The sequence below is a fragment of the Astatotilapia calliptera genome, chromosome 11, assembly GCF_964374335.1.
Source record: "Astatotilapia calliptera chromosome 11, fAstCal68.1, whole genome shotgun sequence".
In the NCBI taxonomy this organism is placed as follows: domain Eukaryota; kingdom Metazoa; phylum Chordata; class Actinopteri; order Cichliformes; family Cichlidae; genus Astatotilapia; species Astatotilapia calliptera.
In genome coordinates, this window is record NC_137432.1 from 1,746,250 (window position 1) to 1,761,964 (window position 15,715).

At 43.0% G+C, this 15,715-nt stretch overlaps 2 protein-coding genes across 4 annotated transcripts; one reads left to right on the forward strand and one right to left on the reverse strand.

Moving 5' to 3' along the window:
* Window positions 1-1,496: 1,496 nt before the first annotated feature.
* On the reverse strand, window positions 1,497-8,012 carry rrp15 (ribosomal RNA processing 15 homolog). 2 transcript variants are annotated; one of them, XM_026183631.2, is made up of 5 exons: window positions 7,881-8,012; window positions 2,882-3,129; window positions 2,371-2,468; window positions 2,108-2,297; window positions 1,497-2,022 (listed from the first exon to the last, which is right to left on the reverse strand). In XM_026183631.2, exons 1-5 carry the CDS (start codon window positions 7,912-7,914, stop codon window positions 1,885-1,887), a joined length of 708 nt encoding a protein of 235 aa, XP_026039416.1. In that variant the 5' UTR covers window positions 7,915-8,012; the 3' UTR covers window positions 1,497-1,884. The 2 variants fall into 2 exon arrangements, with proteins under 2 accessions (XP_026039416.1, XP_080164349.1); XM_080308223.1 differs by lacking the exon at window positions 7,881-8,012 and adding an exon at window positions 6,336-6,412.
* Window positions 8,013-8,060: 48 nt separating this feature from the next.
* rwdd1 (RWD domain containing 1) lies at window positions 8,061-15,032 on the forward strand. Of its 2 annotated transcripts, none has more exons than XM_080308222.1 (8): window positions 8,061-8,318; window positions 9,260-9,577; window positions 10,404-10,469; window positions 11,149-11,279; window positions 12,397-12,540; window positions 12,623-12,755; window positions 12,840-12,902; window positions 14,599-15,032. In XM_080308222.1, exons 2-8 carry the CDS (start codon window positions 9,505-9,507, stop codon window positions 14,709-14,711), a joined length of 723 nt encoding a protein of 240 aa, XP_080164348.1. In that variant the 5' UTR covers window positions 8,061-8,318; window positions 9,260-9,504; the 3' UTR covers window positions 14,712-15,032. The 2 variants fall into 2 exon arrangements, with proteins under 2 accessions (XP_080164348.1, XP_026039415.1); XM_026183630.2 differs by having other exon boundaries at window positions 8,185-8,318; window positions 9,304-9,577.
* Window positions 15,033-15,715: the final 683 nt, after the last annotated feature.

A 15,715-nucleotide genomic window follows, 5' to 3' on the forward strand; every position in this document is an offset into this window, starting at 1 on the left:
CGGGAATTGTGATAGTGGAGGAGTGTGGAGCAGCCTCGGGTGGAAAGAGGGAGCGTGTCATTATCAGCCCAGCACGTGCTCCCGACGCAGGGGAAACTCTTCTGCAGGGAGACGTACCTGGGCACCAGCGTTGTGCAGCGTTCGTGTGGGAGCCCCGTCCATTGTGCTAGCAGTGTCCAAGCATTCCTTTTTTTATTCATACCCCCCCACCACACACACACACACTTTGGGAACCACTGCTTCCATATTAGTTTCTTTTATAATTCATTAAATTGCATTTTTAGAAAATGTTTTGTTTTATTCTCCCTTGGGGAGGGGGGGTCGGTGTGAAGTAGGCTGCTTCTAATAATTATGTCCCGTGGGGGACATGCGTACCTAGGTGGGCTCAGCATTTGACCTTCACTGCCCGAGGACAAAGCTGACCTTGGAACCAAATTTCAAAACACCACACTGACTAATATACTATCTCATCATATATCATATTAGTCGTAATCCATTCCTTGCAAGGTCGTGGTGATCCTCAGAATCACCTCAGATCTATGGCGTTATTTTAGTGCCTCTATTCTGAGCGCACGTAAAAATAAATAAATTTGCGAGCACAAATGTTGCGTGTTGAGGAGAAAACTATTTTGAGCAAACAAAATTCATTGCTGCGTGCAATAAATGTGTTTCGGTGTTTGCGATTATCCACACACAGAATATAGCCCCTCCCACTAACATCTCTGCTCCCTGCACGAGCAACACTGTTATAAATGTGCCACAAAACCAACCAATCACAGACTTGGATGCAAACCTTCTGATTGGCTGTTATTGTCTCCAATCAGCTCCCTAGCTACTGCAATCCAGGAACACGCTCCAGAATGTAGCTAAACCCATTTTAGGTTTGTATGTTTAATTATTTTATTTTAAAATATATAATTTTTTAGACCCTTGTTGGCAGCTGCTCTGCTCTGTGTTGGTACAGGGCATTGAAGATGATAACAGTGGGTGGATTATATTCTTAAACTTAGTTACAGCGCTTTCAGAAAGACATCTACTTTGATAAAGTCTACTATCCACCGCTGTGTAATCAATTATTGTAAATGTAAATGTTATCAGGAAATGATCAGACAGGAGAGGGTTTTCAGGAAACACTGTTAAATGTTCAGTTTCTATGCCATATGTTAAAACAAGATCTAGAGTGTGATTAAAGTGGTGGGTGGGTTCTTTTACATTTTGAGAGAAACCAATTGAGTCTAATAACAGATTAAATGCCATGTCGAGGCTGTCATTTTTAGCATCTACATGGATGTTAAAATCACCCACAATAATTATTTTATCTGAGCTCAGAACTAAATCAGATATAAAGTCTGAGAAATCAGACAGAAGCTCTGTGTAAGGCCCAGGTGGACCATAGAAGATAACAAGACTAGTTTTGCAGTTGCCACACCCCCTGCTTGTAGCCACACTGAGATGCCACTGCTCGACTCGTGTACTAAAATCAGTCTGAAAGCAGCTGATGTAACAGGCTGTTCCACCTGTGAGCGTGTAGTACACTCCAGCATGCACACATTTATTGTTGAATAGAAAACTGTTAACATGAAGGATGCATTTCTCCAGTGTCAACAAATAAACAGTTTTGCATTTGAATGAATCTGTGAAGAAATTTGTAGTTTAACATGTTCTCTGCTACAGTCCACATTCAGTATGTTTCACAGTCACCTGTCAAAATTTATTCAGCAACAAATATAAAACTGTACATCTCCAACGCAGCGGTGCACGTGAGCGTGCACGTGTGGGTGCACGGGCGTGTGCTGACGCTAAAGCTCGTCTTTTCAGTTCAGGGTCTCCTGTTGGTTTTTCCCAGACGGTCAGAGCTCAGCCTTTCAGTGTGCACGGCTGATGTCAGATCTGAATCGCTGCCTCACTGTCTCCCTCCTGTGGCTCGTCCTGGTCACTGCTTTTGTCCCAGTCTTTCATTGTGGCTCCCATCATGAAGTCATCTCTGAGAACAGTCCAGGCAGGCTTCTCCACAGCAGCGACCTTTGCACGAGCACACACACAGAAACATCAGGATAAACACACTGACAGCAGAGGTACAGAACGAAACAAACATTTGTCAACTCACAGCAGCCTTTTCGGTCTTGCCCGTTGCTCGGACACCTCCGTCTTCCCTCCTCAGCACATCGATGAAGTCTTTCTTTGAGACAGAACAAAGGATCTTTGCCCTCTTCCTGTCTGATCCACCAGCATCCTTCACCTTTTCCTGCACAGTTTTCTGGTGTTTCCTGACAGCGTTGAACAGCTGAACCACCCCTCTGAGTGAAGGAGGACCACATTAGAACAGATGCTCGGTTGCATATACGTCAAACAAAGACACAGAGTGGTCACCTTGTAGCAATTCTCTGTAATGCTTTCTCAGTCTCGCGGTCCGTCACTATGTCAGGTTTCTCCCTGCACATCTGCTCCCACGCTTTCTTCTCGTCAGCCTGTTAGGGACACACAATCTTTGGGTTTTCAAGGCTTAGAAATAAACGTGTTGCTTTTTTGAAAGTGTTCAACAACAAGGAGGAAATGAATGAATCTATATTTTCAAACACAGCTGGTCACAGTGCAGTTTTGATTTTACATTATTATGTGGATGAACATTGTGAGCAGAGCACAGTGTCTAAGGTCTGCCTGCTTTCCTGATTGGTTCCTGTGTTCAATCACTAGTTTATACTTATGGTCGTCTTTAGAGCCAAAACATGAAAATAAACTCGCCTACTTATTATAACTTGTTATTATAAGTCGAACGTTGTCATTTCTTGTCGACAGTGATGAACAAATGTGGAAACTGTGCTCGGTGAGTGATGAACATCTGCTCGGACACATCATCCTGAGCCTGGGACTCGGCGCTCACCTGTTTCTTCCTCTCGAGCTGCTCCTGTCTCTCTGCTGCCTTCATCTTTTCCAGCTCCTTGTTCTTCTCCAGGATGCCGCTCGTGGTTTTCTTCCCGAGGATCTTTGCCATGGCTTCAGCCCATCCAGTGCTGGCATCTTCATTGTGTTCATTTTCATCCTCTTCTTTCTCTTCATCATTCACTCTTTCACCTTCACTCTCTCCTTCAGAATCAACCTTGCCTTCAGACCAAAGAGCCATGCTGTCACCTGATTCACACAAAGAAATGATGCAGTGAACTACAAACTCTCGCTGACACAGTAGAAGCATTTTGATTCATGCTAAAATATCCGACAATCCCAGAAAGTTGATCCTGTCCTGATGAACCGAGCGTCTGATTTCATCCAAAGGTTACAGACGTGTTTACTCCACCACAGCGACAAGAAGACCTTAACTGGCAGAAACACATAAACACTGTTTATGTGTGGACATTAGTCCTACCACATGCAGACAGGTGATGATGGGAGTAAAGACGGTGGAGAAAAGTTGATTTATTTGACTTCTTGGATGCAAACGTTTGAAATCACATTTAAATGTTGATTGTACACAAGAAGATTTACAGTAAAGTTTATTGAGATTCGGATGCTTAGCGATAAAAACTGTACTAATAAATGTGTGAATGAGGGAAGTTGTGCCGCGTGCAGAGAAACGCTATCTAAGAACCTTTCAACATAACAGCTGCAGTGGTGATGACACTGTGTCTACATAAAGATACCAAGAAGTGCAGAGAGGTGAAGCAAAACATCCAGAAACGGCGGCGCTCGTTACTGCGATCGATATTTAAACCTTTGCTGGAAACAGCCGGAGGGAGTCGGCTATCAAAGCACCTGACGGATAAACTCACAGTGAAGAAAAGCTCCGTTTGGAACAGCTGCCATCCACGGTGTTTGTCCCACACAGCAGAAATCTACAGACGTGTAACTGATGCAGCGTTTCAATCACAGTGATCCTGGAACAACAGGGGGAGTCTAACAGGGGGTCAACTACACCCTCTTTATTTCAGCACCTCTGTCACATTATATGTTTTCACTTTAAATTCGCTAAATAAATGAGATTAATATTTCAATATATAAAAATAAAAGCTCTTTACCCCCAGACCAACAGAAATGCACCAGTACAGCTGTTTAATGAAAGTTAATGAATGACTAAGCACTACAGCAGCGGTCCCCAGCCCCCGGGACTCGGACCGGTACCGGTCCGTGAGAGTTGAGGCTCAGGTGTGAAATGTCTGGTTTTCAGTGTTTTTATCGGTTTTCAGCGTTGTTTTGTTATCGTTTTTATCATTAACTTGGTTTTCCTGGGTCTTTTCACGTGTGTTATGAATAAATCTTCTTTTTTCGGTACCGGTACTAGTTTTATTTTGTTGTATTTATCCGCGACACCTTAAAGGCCGGTCTGTGAAAATATTGTCGGGCATAAACTGGTCCGTGGCACAAAAAAGGTTGGAGACCGCTGGGCTACAACATCACAGCTGTAGGGCAGACTTCAGGATGCTGACGTGCTTGTTTTCACCATATACGCCTTTAAAGGCTCACAGACACAAACTTATCCATTCACTTGCACATGAACATACGTCCTCCTGTACGTCTCCACTGCCCGGAAGACAGTGGAGATTATTGTGGACTTCAGGAAGCACACAGCTCCACTCCCCCCCATCATCCTGACTGACACCCCCATCACCTCTGTGGACTCATTCCGCTTCCTGGGTACCACCATCACCCAGGACCTGAAGTGGGAGCCCACCATCACCTCCGTCATCAAGAAAGCCCAGCAGAGGATGTACTTCCTGAGGCAGCTGAAGAAATTCAACCTGCCAACACGGACGATGATGCAATTCTACACTGCAATCATCGAGTCCATCCTCACCTCCTCCATCACCGTGTGGTACGCTGGAGCCACTATCAGGGACAAACAGAGACTGCAGCGTGTTGCGCGCTCTGCTGAGAAGGTGATTGGCTGCAGACTCCCATCTTTGCAGGACCTGTACACCTCCAGGACACTGGGGCGTGCAGCTCGGATCTCAGCTGACCCTTCTCACCCTGGACACAGTCTGTTTGACCTGCTCCCCTCAGGCAGGAGGCTCCGGTCCATTCGCACCAGAACCTCTCGCCATAAGAACAGTTTCTTCCCCTCTGCTGTTGGACACATGAACAATAACCGTATGACTGTTCCCACCACTAACACATGACCCTACGCTGTGTTCACTGCATCATTCCATGTTTGGCACTGATCACCACCTGCACTCATGTATATATCATGTATATATCTTGTATATATCATGTATATATCTTGTATATATCATGTATATATCATGTATATATCATGTATATATCATGTATATATCATGTATATATCATGTATATATCATGTATATATCATGTATATATCTTGTATATATCATGTATATATCATGTATATATCTTGTATATATCATGTATATATCATGTATATATCATGTATATATCATGTATATATCTTGTATATATCATGTATATATCTTGTATATATCATGTATATATCTTGTATATATCATGTATATATCATGTATATATCTTTCCACGTAGCACTTTTAATTCTTATCCCTACTTTTGTTTTTTCATGTCTATTTAAGCGTAATTTATGACAGCATGTTTGCACTGAAGCACCGCAGCAATTTCCTAATGTTGTAAACCTGCTCAACATTTGGCAATAAAACCCTTTCTGATTCTGATTCTGATTCACTTACGTCCTCTGTAACGGACGTCTGATTTGTGGTCTGTATCTTTTGGCTCATTCGAGCGATCCTAACAAGTCCTGATGGACGACATCGAGGACATCCTGGACTTTGAGCTCTCTTTATTTTTCCTCAGTTCTCAGAAGGATAAACTTTATTTTATTTAACATTACTGTATTTGAGATGATTTTATTTTCCCATTAATGAATATTTTCTTTAAATAATGTCATTATATCACTGCAGGCTCAGGGTTTGGGGTTTTTGTTTTTTGGACAGATGTTTTAAACAGTTCATTTTGAAGACCTGCACTTTTCCCCCCTTTGGAATATATATTATTGATCATAGTAACACAAAAGTATTTCTTACCTGATTTCTCGATTAATTAATGGAACAACTGATAGAACATTCAGTGACTAACAATCAGAGTCTACATGAGAGCAGCCAGCATAGTTCAAGAGAGAAGCACAGCGAGGTTCATGGTTTGATGAACAGTATTATTATTATTCTAAGAGTCTGTAACGATCAAACTACAAACACTTCATGAAAGCACAAAAATTAACATGACTAATCCACAACTACTGTGACAGCTTAGAGCAGCAGCACAGGTAACACTCTACAAACCATGAGTTCACTTTAAAAGGCAAAACTACTGCATCACTTGGAAAATTCAAGTTGGATAAACAATAATAAACAAATAATGACCTTTCAGCTGCTGGAAGCTGTTGCTGTGCTCCACAGGTGTGTCGGGGCTCGAGCCACAGATGGTTTGTGATTAGCTCTGGATCTTTAAAGAATTGTTTATTAAAGTCACACCTGAAACAGTCACATATCTGTGTGAACCAATTACAGCTGAGCATCCCTCAATAGGTCCAACCTCGTACGAGCACCTGATTGGTCTGACCAACGGGGTTTAACGATGCGTGGGACTCCAGCATAAGCGTTACAACAGCGTTTATAAGAACATCAGGAGGAACTCTGAGACGCTGTGAAATCCCACAGCAGCTCAGGGTGATGTCATCCTGCAGGGATGGTTTACACATGACAGTGAGTAACCATGGAAACGCAGGGGATGTTTTAAATTTCATGAACTGAAAAATTAAGCCTTGACTTGAGTTCATTTGGTGTAATTTCTCTGTTTACTCGTGCACGTTTGACTCCTGTGCTCCTCACAAATATGCACGTTTGTGCCGTAACACAGCAGAGTGACCGCTACGATCTTTTTATGTTGCATGTTTACCGAGGATCAAAGAAAGCTATTGGACATTTGAAGATACTTCACAGAAAAGCTTGAAATAAATCAGATGTAGATTTTAACAGAGTGAAAAATGAAATCCTGCAAAATGAAGAAGAAAACATAAAATGACAAAAGAGGAAGTGCTGTGACTGAAGACAGACGTCACTGTGTGCAGTCTACCTCTGCAGCTGAACTAAATGTTGGCCTATAGCTCACATTCACCACTGACTTTGTTTGCTGTTTAGCTCTTGTGTCTTGGCAGAGTGCATGAGTCATTTTGCTTTTCTGCAGTCTGATATTTGAGGTTGAGTCAGTGTGTATAAAATAAGTTGATGCCTTAATAATCCCATCAAACTAGATGGTGGTGGCGTTTGATCGGCACATGCTGACTGCATTCTTTTCATAACCAGGTCAGGAAAGAGAACAGGAGGAGCGAGCAAAGGAGAAGAGATGCAAAATGAGGGACACCACAACAGCAGGAAAGACGAAGAAGAGGTGAGCATCAGAAAGAGGGCATACAGTTCAAACGCAGCAATCGTGGTGCAATAAAAGCTCCGAGGCTGGTAAAAACTCTGTACTGGCAAATAAAACTGTAACAAACAAGAAGGACTCAAATTAATGTTCTTCTCAAGCAGGAACCCAAAAGATTTCAGGGCTGGGCCAAGTCCTCAGTGATGCTAGCGACGCCCCTGTTGATCGTTGTTGTCTGAATACCGACGCAAATGCGGTGTTCGTGTGCGATTCACGCGTGATTTGTTACACTATTTACACTTAGTACGATGTAAACGCTCGCATTCAAAGAGCAGGTTACAGGAGAAAAGTTTCGCTCATTTTCTACCAGGTGAACAGACGGACTTTAAATCCATCCTGTAACCAGAGCAGACCATTCATGTCTCTGCTGCTGTGTTAACAATAACAGCAGAGACCGCCTTTAGTGCTGTTGTTGTAAGAATCTTCGAGGCCGTGCGGCTACAATTAGCAGCAATAATAAAAACGTGAATTACAAAACTCACCGGAGTCCAACGCGTGTGCTTCCACCAGAGACATTGTGTGTTACACTACGTCGTTTCCGTAGAGTACAACTAACCGCCCGTCAAAGGTTCCGTCCAGGAATTCCGATTTGTTCTACACGTATGAGGAAAAAGCTTCTTCGTGTACTCGCCAATAAAACCCAGAGAAATAAACACTGCGACGTTTGTTCTGTCTGCAATGGTAATGAAATGGCTTATTCGGGCCATTAGAGGTTGAAGCGGGCCGGAAGGATCTGGAACAGGGTTCCGTGCTGTGCCAAAGTTAACCCGGTAGAAAGTGTAGCTCGGGCTGTGTCCCAGTTCAGACTTTTTTCTCTCCATCTTTATTTCAAGAGGAACAGTAACAACAAATATAAAACACGGAGGAGACAATGTACTGCAAAATTATGATACAATGGAAGAGTGCGCCAAATTAAACAGGTAAGATGCATATCAAAATTAAAAGGGGAAAATAAGAAAAAGGAATAAAAAAGAAAAGAAAAACAAGCGAGAGATACAATGACATTGAATCATTAAACGGGGACATTAAACACACAATCATTACATTATTACATTACAGATATTTACGGTTTTAAAAGCTTTTTTGTTGTGAGAGGAGCAAATTGTATTCACAGAGTTCAATTTCTTTCCTAAAAGTGAGAAAGTGAGGTTCATTGCTTGAGAACTTTTATGGTCTTTGGCGAGGAGTAAAATCAGATTAATGAGGTAAAAAGCATTCGAGTCTTTCCTACTAAGTCAGTGTAACCAAATAACACATTTTGGTAAAAAAGCACAAAATTTGATAAGATGTTCTTAGAGATGAAACCACAAAATCTACGTAGAGGTACAAGACCAGAATAGATGTGAGCAGGACTCTGGGGCGATCTTACAGAAGGAGCAAAGAGTGTCTACATCCCTCTTACATTTCTGAGGGAAGCATTTAACAGGGTAGAATCTATGAATTAGCTTAAATGAAATTTCCTTCACTTAGTAAGGAGGAATTTTTTTTGGCAAACACCAAACTTTCTTCCAGTCAATGTCCTAAAAAATAGACCAGAAAGAAATGGAAGGAGGAATGGAGACAAGTGACTCTTAAAAAAGAGACCTAATCTTGGCATTCACACCTGTACAAGAGGAGAAACTAAATAAATACCAACAAAAGTGCGAAATAAGATTTGGTAATTTGACTGGTTCTTATATCTCAAAGTCCTTTGTACAACTCGACTCATTCCCCCACTCAGACAAACACTTTCGATACGCCCCCTGTTAGTAAAACGGTTCCTTTCCCTTATCTATTTATTTATTGTTTATTTGTTTTCCTCCAAATGATAATTGGTAAACGACCATTTCCCGATTGTTTTTTTTTTCACTCATTCATAAAGAAAAATCACACGGACGCAAGTTTTTCTCTTTTTCTTGTGTGGAGCGTGTGATCTACAGAAGTCCAGGAGGTGGCGGTAATGTACGTTCAAAGCTGGTTTGCGACCCCCGCTAAACCCGAAAAGAAGAAGAAGAAGAGGCGGATCGTCGAGATCGGCGATCGACTGTTTCAGCTGAGTACGCAGCACACAGCGAACGCATTGGTGATGATTTTACGAACTTCCAGATAACCTGCAGCTTCACAAACATGACAGACTACGCCGAAGAGCAGCGGAATGAACTCGAAGCCATAGAGTCCATCTACCCAGACTCCTTTACAGGTCTGAATGGCACGTAACGTTAAGTAGGATTGTAACACGAAAGTAGTAGCTAGCTCATAGCTAGCAAGTACACGTTACTTAGCTTGCTGGTCTTGATGCATGCTCAGTGATCCAGGTAAGGAAATCCCAGAAGGTTGATTCTGTTCATCTGGACGTTTTCAGCGGGAGAAACGTTTCATCCAGGGGACTTCTTCAGTCTCAGCTGACTGCAGGTTTCCAACCTTATAAACAGAACATTTGTACAATGACTGAAACCTTTCACGTGAAAAGGGAAAGACCATCTCTGAAACGAGGAGGGGACCTAAGGGTACACCTGTGTGCATCTTACAATGCTGTGATTGCAGCCATCCCCCAACTCTCTGTGAATGACACTCACCAATGGTTGTTGATCAATGGTCATGAGAATTTGCAGAACTGACCTCCCAGCCCGTTGTTAATCAGCTGTGCTGGTTTCAGTCGTTGTACAAATGTTCTGTTTATAAGGTTGGAAACCTGCAGTCAGCTGAGACTGAAGAAGTCCCCTGCATGAAGCGTTTCTCCTGCTGAAAACGTCCAAATGAGGAGCATCAACTTTTTGGGATTAGCTTGCTGGTGTTCTTGTGTTTGTGAAAGGATGCTCATATTAATGTCAAATGTTAAAATACTAATACTATTTCTATTAGCACGCGGTAGCTGTTGGGAAAAGCAAAGCTTGCCTGAAGTCTTTGTTATTGGTATCCAAATCTTTATTATTTCTGGTTGGTAAAATCGTGAAATATGCCTTAGTTACCCAACCACTTATGAAATCATGGTAATAGTGATGTTACCAATGAATGTGTACTTGCAGTGCTCTCAGAAGATCCAACCAGCTTCACCATCACGGTCACGTCTGATGCCGGGGAGAACGGGGAAAGTAAGTAAACTGATGAATGTGGTTGGAAAACGGTGTGTTGCTAGCACTGCAGCTGTTATTATGTCAGGTGTTTCAAACTGAACTGCTCATTGCTTTCCATTATAGAATGTGTGTGTATATGCATGTGTACATTTATAGCATATATTTAAAAGCAACTTAGCATTTGAAATGGATCATGATAATAGAACAGTATTGTAAAACCTCTGGTGTGAAATCCATGACCGTTGAGCCCGTCTGTGACTACCGTCTGACAGCAGTTGAAGGAACACTGGTCCCAGTGATACTGCTTTGCTTCTAAGGATGTTCCCCTGCATGGTCGCAGGATCAGTTATGTTATCAGAACTGTTCTTGTGGGGTCTTAGTAACACAGCAAAGGCCACTTTAACGCACCCCACTCAGGGCCTCCAGGAAGGCTGGGTAGGCTGCATGGTTGATTGATGAGCACGAATAACAAGACCCTTTACTTGACCAGAATGAAAGCAATCCTCTCGTCCACTAGTGAAAACCCCACTATGCTGGCACTAAGCTGGGGGGGTACACGTATATCCACCTGTTTGACTTTACACGTAGTGAATAAAGAATAAATGAAAGTTTTATCTTTAGTTAAATAATAAAAAGAACTTTTTCATTGTGCACTTGTAAAGTTGTGGAACATGAACTGTCTGTTGTCTTTTTGCAGCTGTGGAAACAACTTTAAAGTTTACATATGTAGACAAGTACCCAGACGAGCCCCCGCTGTGGGAAATCTATTCCCAGGAGAACTTGGAGGAGAGTGACGCAGAAGATATCCTCACACTATTACAACAGCAGGTCTGTCATTGGATTTATCTGAGCAGTCGTGGGTCTGGTGCTGGTTGAGGGCTAATTAGTGGCTTCTAGATCTTTCCAGATGCTTGGATGGAAGCCCAGTGCCTTGGATGACAGCTTCACTGTTGCGTGTCTACATTTGTGATGTAGCTGAAGCTCAAACCTCATTAAGAGGAATCTGTGAAGAAATGCTGCCGAATCTTAAAGCTTCAGACATTCGTACAGCTGGTCCATGGGCACGACTACAGTAACATTGTAATGAAATATGGGTGCATACTAATAACACAATAACAGTGTATGTTCATTGAACTGTGCAGTGATGCCTGTCAGACATGTAGCGAGATAGAGACAACTTTAAATGTTTCCAAAGCGTTTAAAAGGATTGATATATGTATTCTTTTTATCAGTGTAACTCAGAGTATCAGATTGATGCTTTATACTGGCCATACACGAGCAGTCAGAAGCTTGGACACACCTTCTCGTGTGATGGTTTTTTACATTGTAGATTCTCACTGAAGGCATCAAAACTATGATTGAACACATGTGGAATTATGTAGTAAACAAAAAGTGTGAAACACCATAATACTGTTTCAGGCTTGAAGGAGTTCCCACAGATGCTGAGCACTCGTTGGCCCTTTGCCTTCACTCTGCGCTCCATCTCATCCCAAACCATCTCCACTGGGTGTAGGTCAGGTGACTGTGGAGGGCAGGTCACGGTGCAGCACTCCATCACCATGTGATGTCTTCATGTTGTACCTACAATGTCCAAAGTGCTAAAAATAAAGAAAAAACATTGAATGAGAAGCTGTGTCCAAACATAGATATCCATGTGACAACGCAGCAGCGGGAGGATGCACTTAATGAGAAAATTTACTTTCAATTTTGTATTTTTTATGTGAACTGAAGAAGCTTCACAGGTGAAACTTCTCCAAGAACCTTACAGAAGCTTGCTTTCCAAGCCCCTTAAACTACACAGCAATAATAACAATCAAAATGTAGGTGACGTCAGACGTCTCTCCATCGCCTTATTGCAAAAAGAAAAAGAATTGAACCAAAAGTGTTGAACTGTTCTTGGACAGTTGGTGAAATGTGGCTTTGTATGTTTGTGTTCACTGTGCAGGCAGAAGAAAACTTGGGCATGGTGATGATCTTCACCCTGGTTACAGCTGTTCAAGAGAAACTTAATACAATTGTTGATGTGATGAAAAATAGGCAAGAAGAGGAAAAGCGGAGGAAAGAGAGAGAGGCCCAGGAAGCAGAGAAGGTAGAACCCAGACGGGATTCATGACCATTCACTCTCTGCAGCCAAGGTTTTATTTTATTATAACAGTAGTTGCTTTCAACAGGTGGCTTTCCAGGGAACAGTGGTAACCATTGAAAACTTCCTGGCATGGAAAGCCAAGTTTGAGCTGGAAATGGCTGAACTGAGGAGAAAAAGACAGAAAGAGGAGGAGCAGGCAGGAAAACCCAAACTGACAGGTACACGGTGTTACTCAAAGACACCAAAAACTGTAAAGATGATGACGTACGTGTCCTGACTGAAGACTGTGCATCTGTCACCAGGTAAACAGCTGTTTGAGAGAGACCACAACCTGGACACATCTGACATTCAGTTCCTTGAAGATGGTAAGGACTGTTTCTGAGTGTTGTGCTTCTTTTTGTTGTGAGGACTAAAGTCATTTATAGGACAGTGGAATCTAAACATAACACTTGTGTGGACGTCTGTGTTTGCAGGTAATCAGTAGGCACGTGATCAGTCGTGGCCATCTTTGTGATGGGCTGATGGATCCTTGTTTCATTCGGGATGGTGTTTCGACCTCCTTCCTTCCTCTCAGTGTGCCGTGTCTGGGGTGAAACCCTCGCTTTCTTGCCTCGGTCTCAGTGGCTTCCACCTTTTCCTTTGGCCATCCTATTATCCCAGCAGTGTTGATTGCTCGGATCTCGTTCTTCCCGTTCAGCCGATCCTCGGGGCTCGCCTTATTCTCTGCGGGTATTTGGTGGTTGCAGTTTTCCGAGGTTCCTCTTTACGGCTTCCATTTTCTCGTGGGATTAAAAGATACTTATAGCTGTACTCAGTATCTGCAATTCCCGACCAACATTTCTTTGTTACCATCCGAGTACGTTTCTCCAGTCCAAATGACATTCCGATGTCATTGCTGTAGATCCCAGCGGTGTCAGCTGACAGGTTTATCCTTCGGGAGTATGAGGTGTCTTGTCTGTCGTTACAGGGCGTTAGGTACGTGTAGCGACGGCCATGTGGTCGGCAGTTTCTGGTGGATGCTGCCCTTTGTCACAGATTCTGTTATGGACGGTATCCAGGTGTAGCAGGTAGTGGAGGGTCTCTGTTTTGGTGGCATCAGGGTTTCAGCTGTGCTTTTTGCGAATGTTGTGGTTCTGTTGGCTTCATCAGGTGGTGACCTCCAGCTTTCACTGGAGCAGTTTGCTGCTGAGTGTGAAGCAGTTGGATTCAAAATCGGCACCTCCGTTTCCGAGACCTTCTCAGCTTGAAAGGGTGGAGTCAAACTCTGTGTCAGGGACGAGTTACTACCCCGGGTGGAGGAGTAGGTCGGGGTCTCGTTTACAAGTGAGGGCAGAGTGGAGTGTGAGAACGTCAGAAGGATTGAGCCACGGACTTCGTATCATCTTGTTTTGGTGAGGAGAGCTTAAAAGCAAAGTTGTTGATTTACTGCGATCTTCCTTCCTGCCCTCACCTGTGCTCATGAGCTCAGCCTAGTGACCAAGACGACAAATTTGCAGATACAAGTGGCAGAAGTAAGCTTCCTCTCCTTTAGCGATAGACTGAGGAGCTCAGCTGAGAGTAGAGCCGCCAGCCACAGCGAAAGGAGTCAGTTTACGTGGTTCAGGCATCTGACGAGGAGGCGCCCCCCCCCCCCCGACCTCCTGGGTGAAGTATTCTGGGCGTGTCCTACTTGGTGGGTGCACTCATACAGACCCAGGACTTGCTGGACAGATTATATGTCTTGGTTGGCTTGAGAACAACTCATTGTCTGCCCAGATGAGCTGAAGAGCCAGGGTGATGGAAGTCTGGGCTTCAGACCCCGGTGACCCGAACCTGGATAAGTGGCAGAAAATGGATGGAATTGTGTTTGTGTAGCTCGGGAGAAACGGGATTGGCAGCAGGCAGACACGTGAAAGAGAGAAAAAAACGTGACTTTCTAAGATCTGATTTGCTGTGTCAGAGTCACAGATCATCTGGATCTGTTGGCTCAGTCAACAACTCCCAGTCAGAGAACAGCATTTAGTAGGAATAATCTTTTTCCTGTGAAGTTTCTTCTAACCCCGTGGCTTTCTTCTTATGCAGCTGGAAACAACGTTGAAGTGGACGAGTCACTATTCCAGGACATTGAGGACTTGGATTTGGATGAAGATGACCCAGATTTTGACCCTATAGAGATGGGTAGTGATGAAGACTAAAGGCAGAGCAGGACGGTGGAATCAAAGGCTTCAAGCATGATCAGAGGAACATGCTGCTCTCGTCCTGGACGCCGTCTTCTGGCCATTAAGGACATGTCTGCTTTTTTTTATTTTACAAAACTCCGAATGAAAGGAGAGGAAATTGTTTAAAAACACTCAACAGTTGGTGTTTATTTCAACTGCCTCGATTAAGTCTGATAAAAATGTGTGTTCCCTCTGGGGCTTTGTCTTTAAGCTCATCCCAGTATCAGCAAGTTTCTGTCCAGTTGAAGGCACTAAACTGTCAGGTATGGCCAGAGAATAAAAGTCTTGCTTTGCTGAGGTTGAAGTAACTATACTCTATTACACGTGACCGCATTTCCAGAAAAACTAGAATAATTTCTGATGTGCAGTAAAAACATTCTGTGACAATAAATCAGGTGAGCAGTTCTTTACGTGACCAAAGTAAGATTTTAGTAGTTGGACTGACCAACTCCAAATTTGAATTTGATGGCTGTAACACTGTGGGAAAGTTGGGCATGTTTAGCAGTTTCTTACATCAGTTTTCCTTCAAATAATTTAATTTAGAAGTGAGTCTAAGATGTGTAGCAGTGGTTAGCATTGTTGCTTCAATGGATAAGGTCCTGGGCCGGAGCCTTTCTGCATGCACACACACACACACACACACACACACACACACACACACACACACACACTACCGATTAAAAAGTTTTGAACAGCCCAATTTTTCCAGTTATTTATTGCAATTCAAGTTTAAGTCCACTAAATGTCTTGAAATAGAACAAACAAGTGGTGAACTGCCAGGTTAAAATAAAAGATACCCAAAAGTGAAAAATAATGTACATTTCAGAATTATACAAAAAGGTCTTTTTCAGGGAACACAACATGGGTTAACAATTTAAAGCTGCTCTGCAGCAATTGAGACTCAGGTTAGTGCTACTAATTCCTGCAGGTACAGCCCCTCTGTGTGCTGGGCACACTGTGGTACCAGACCCTCGTGAGCA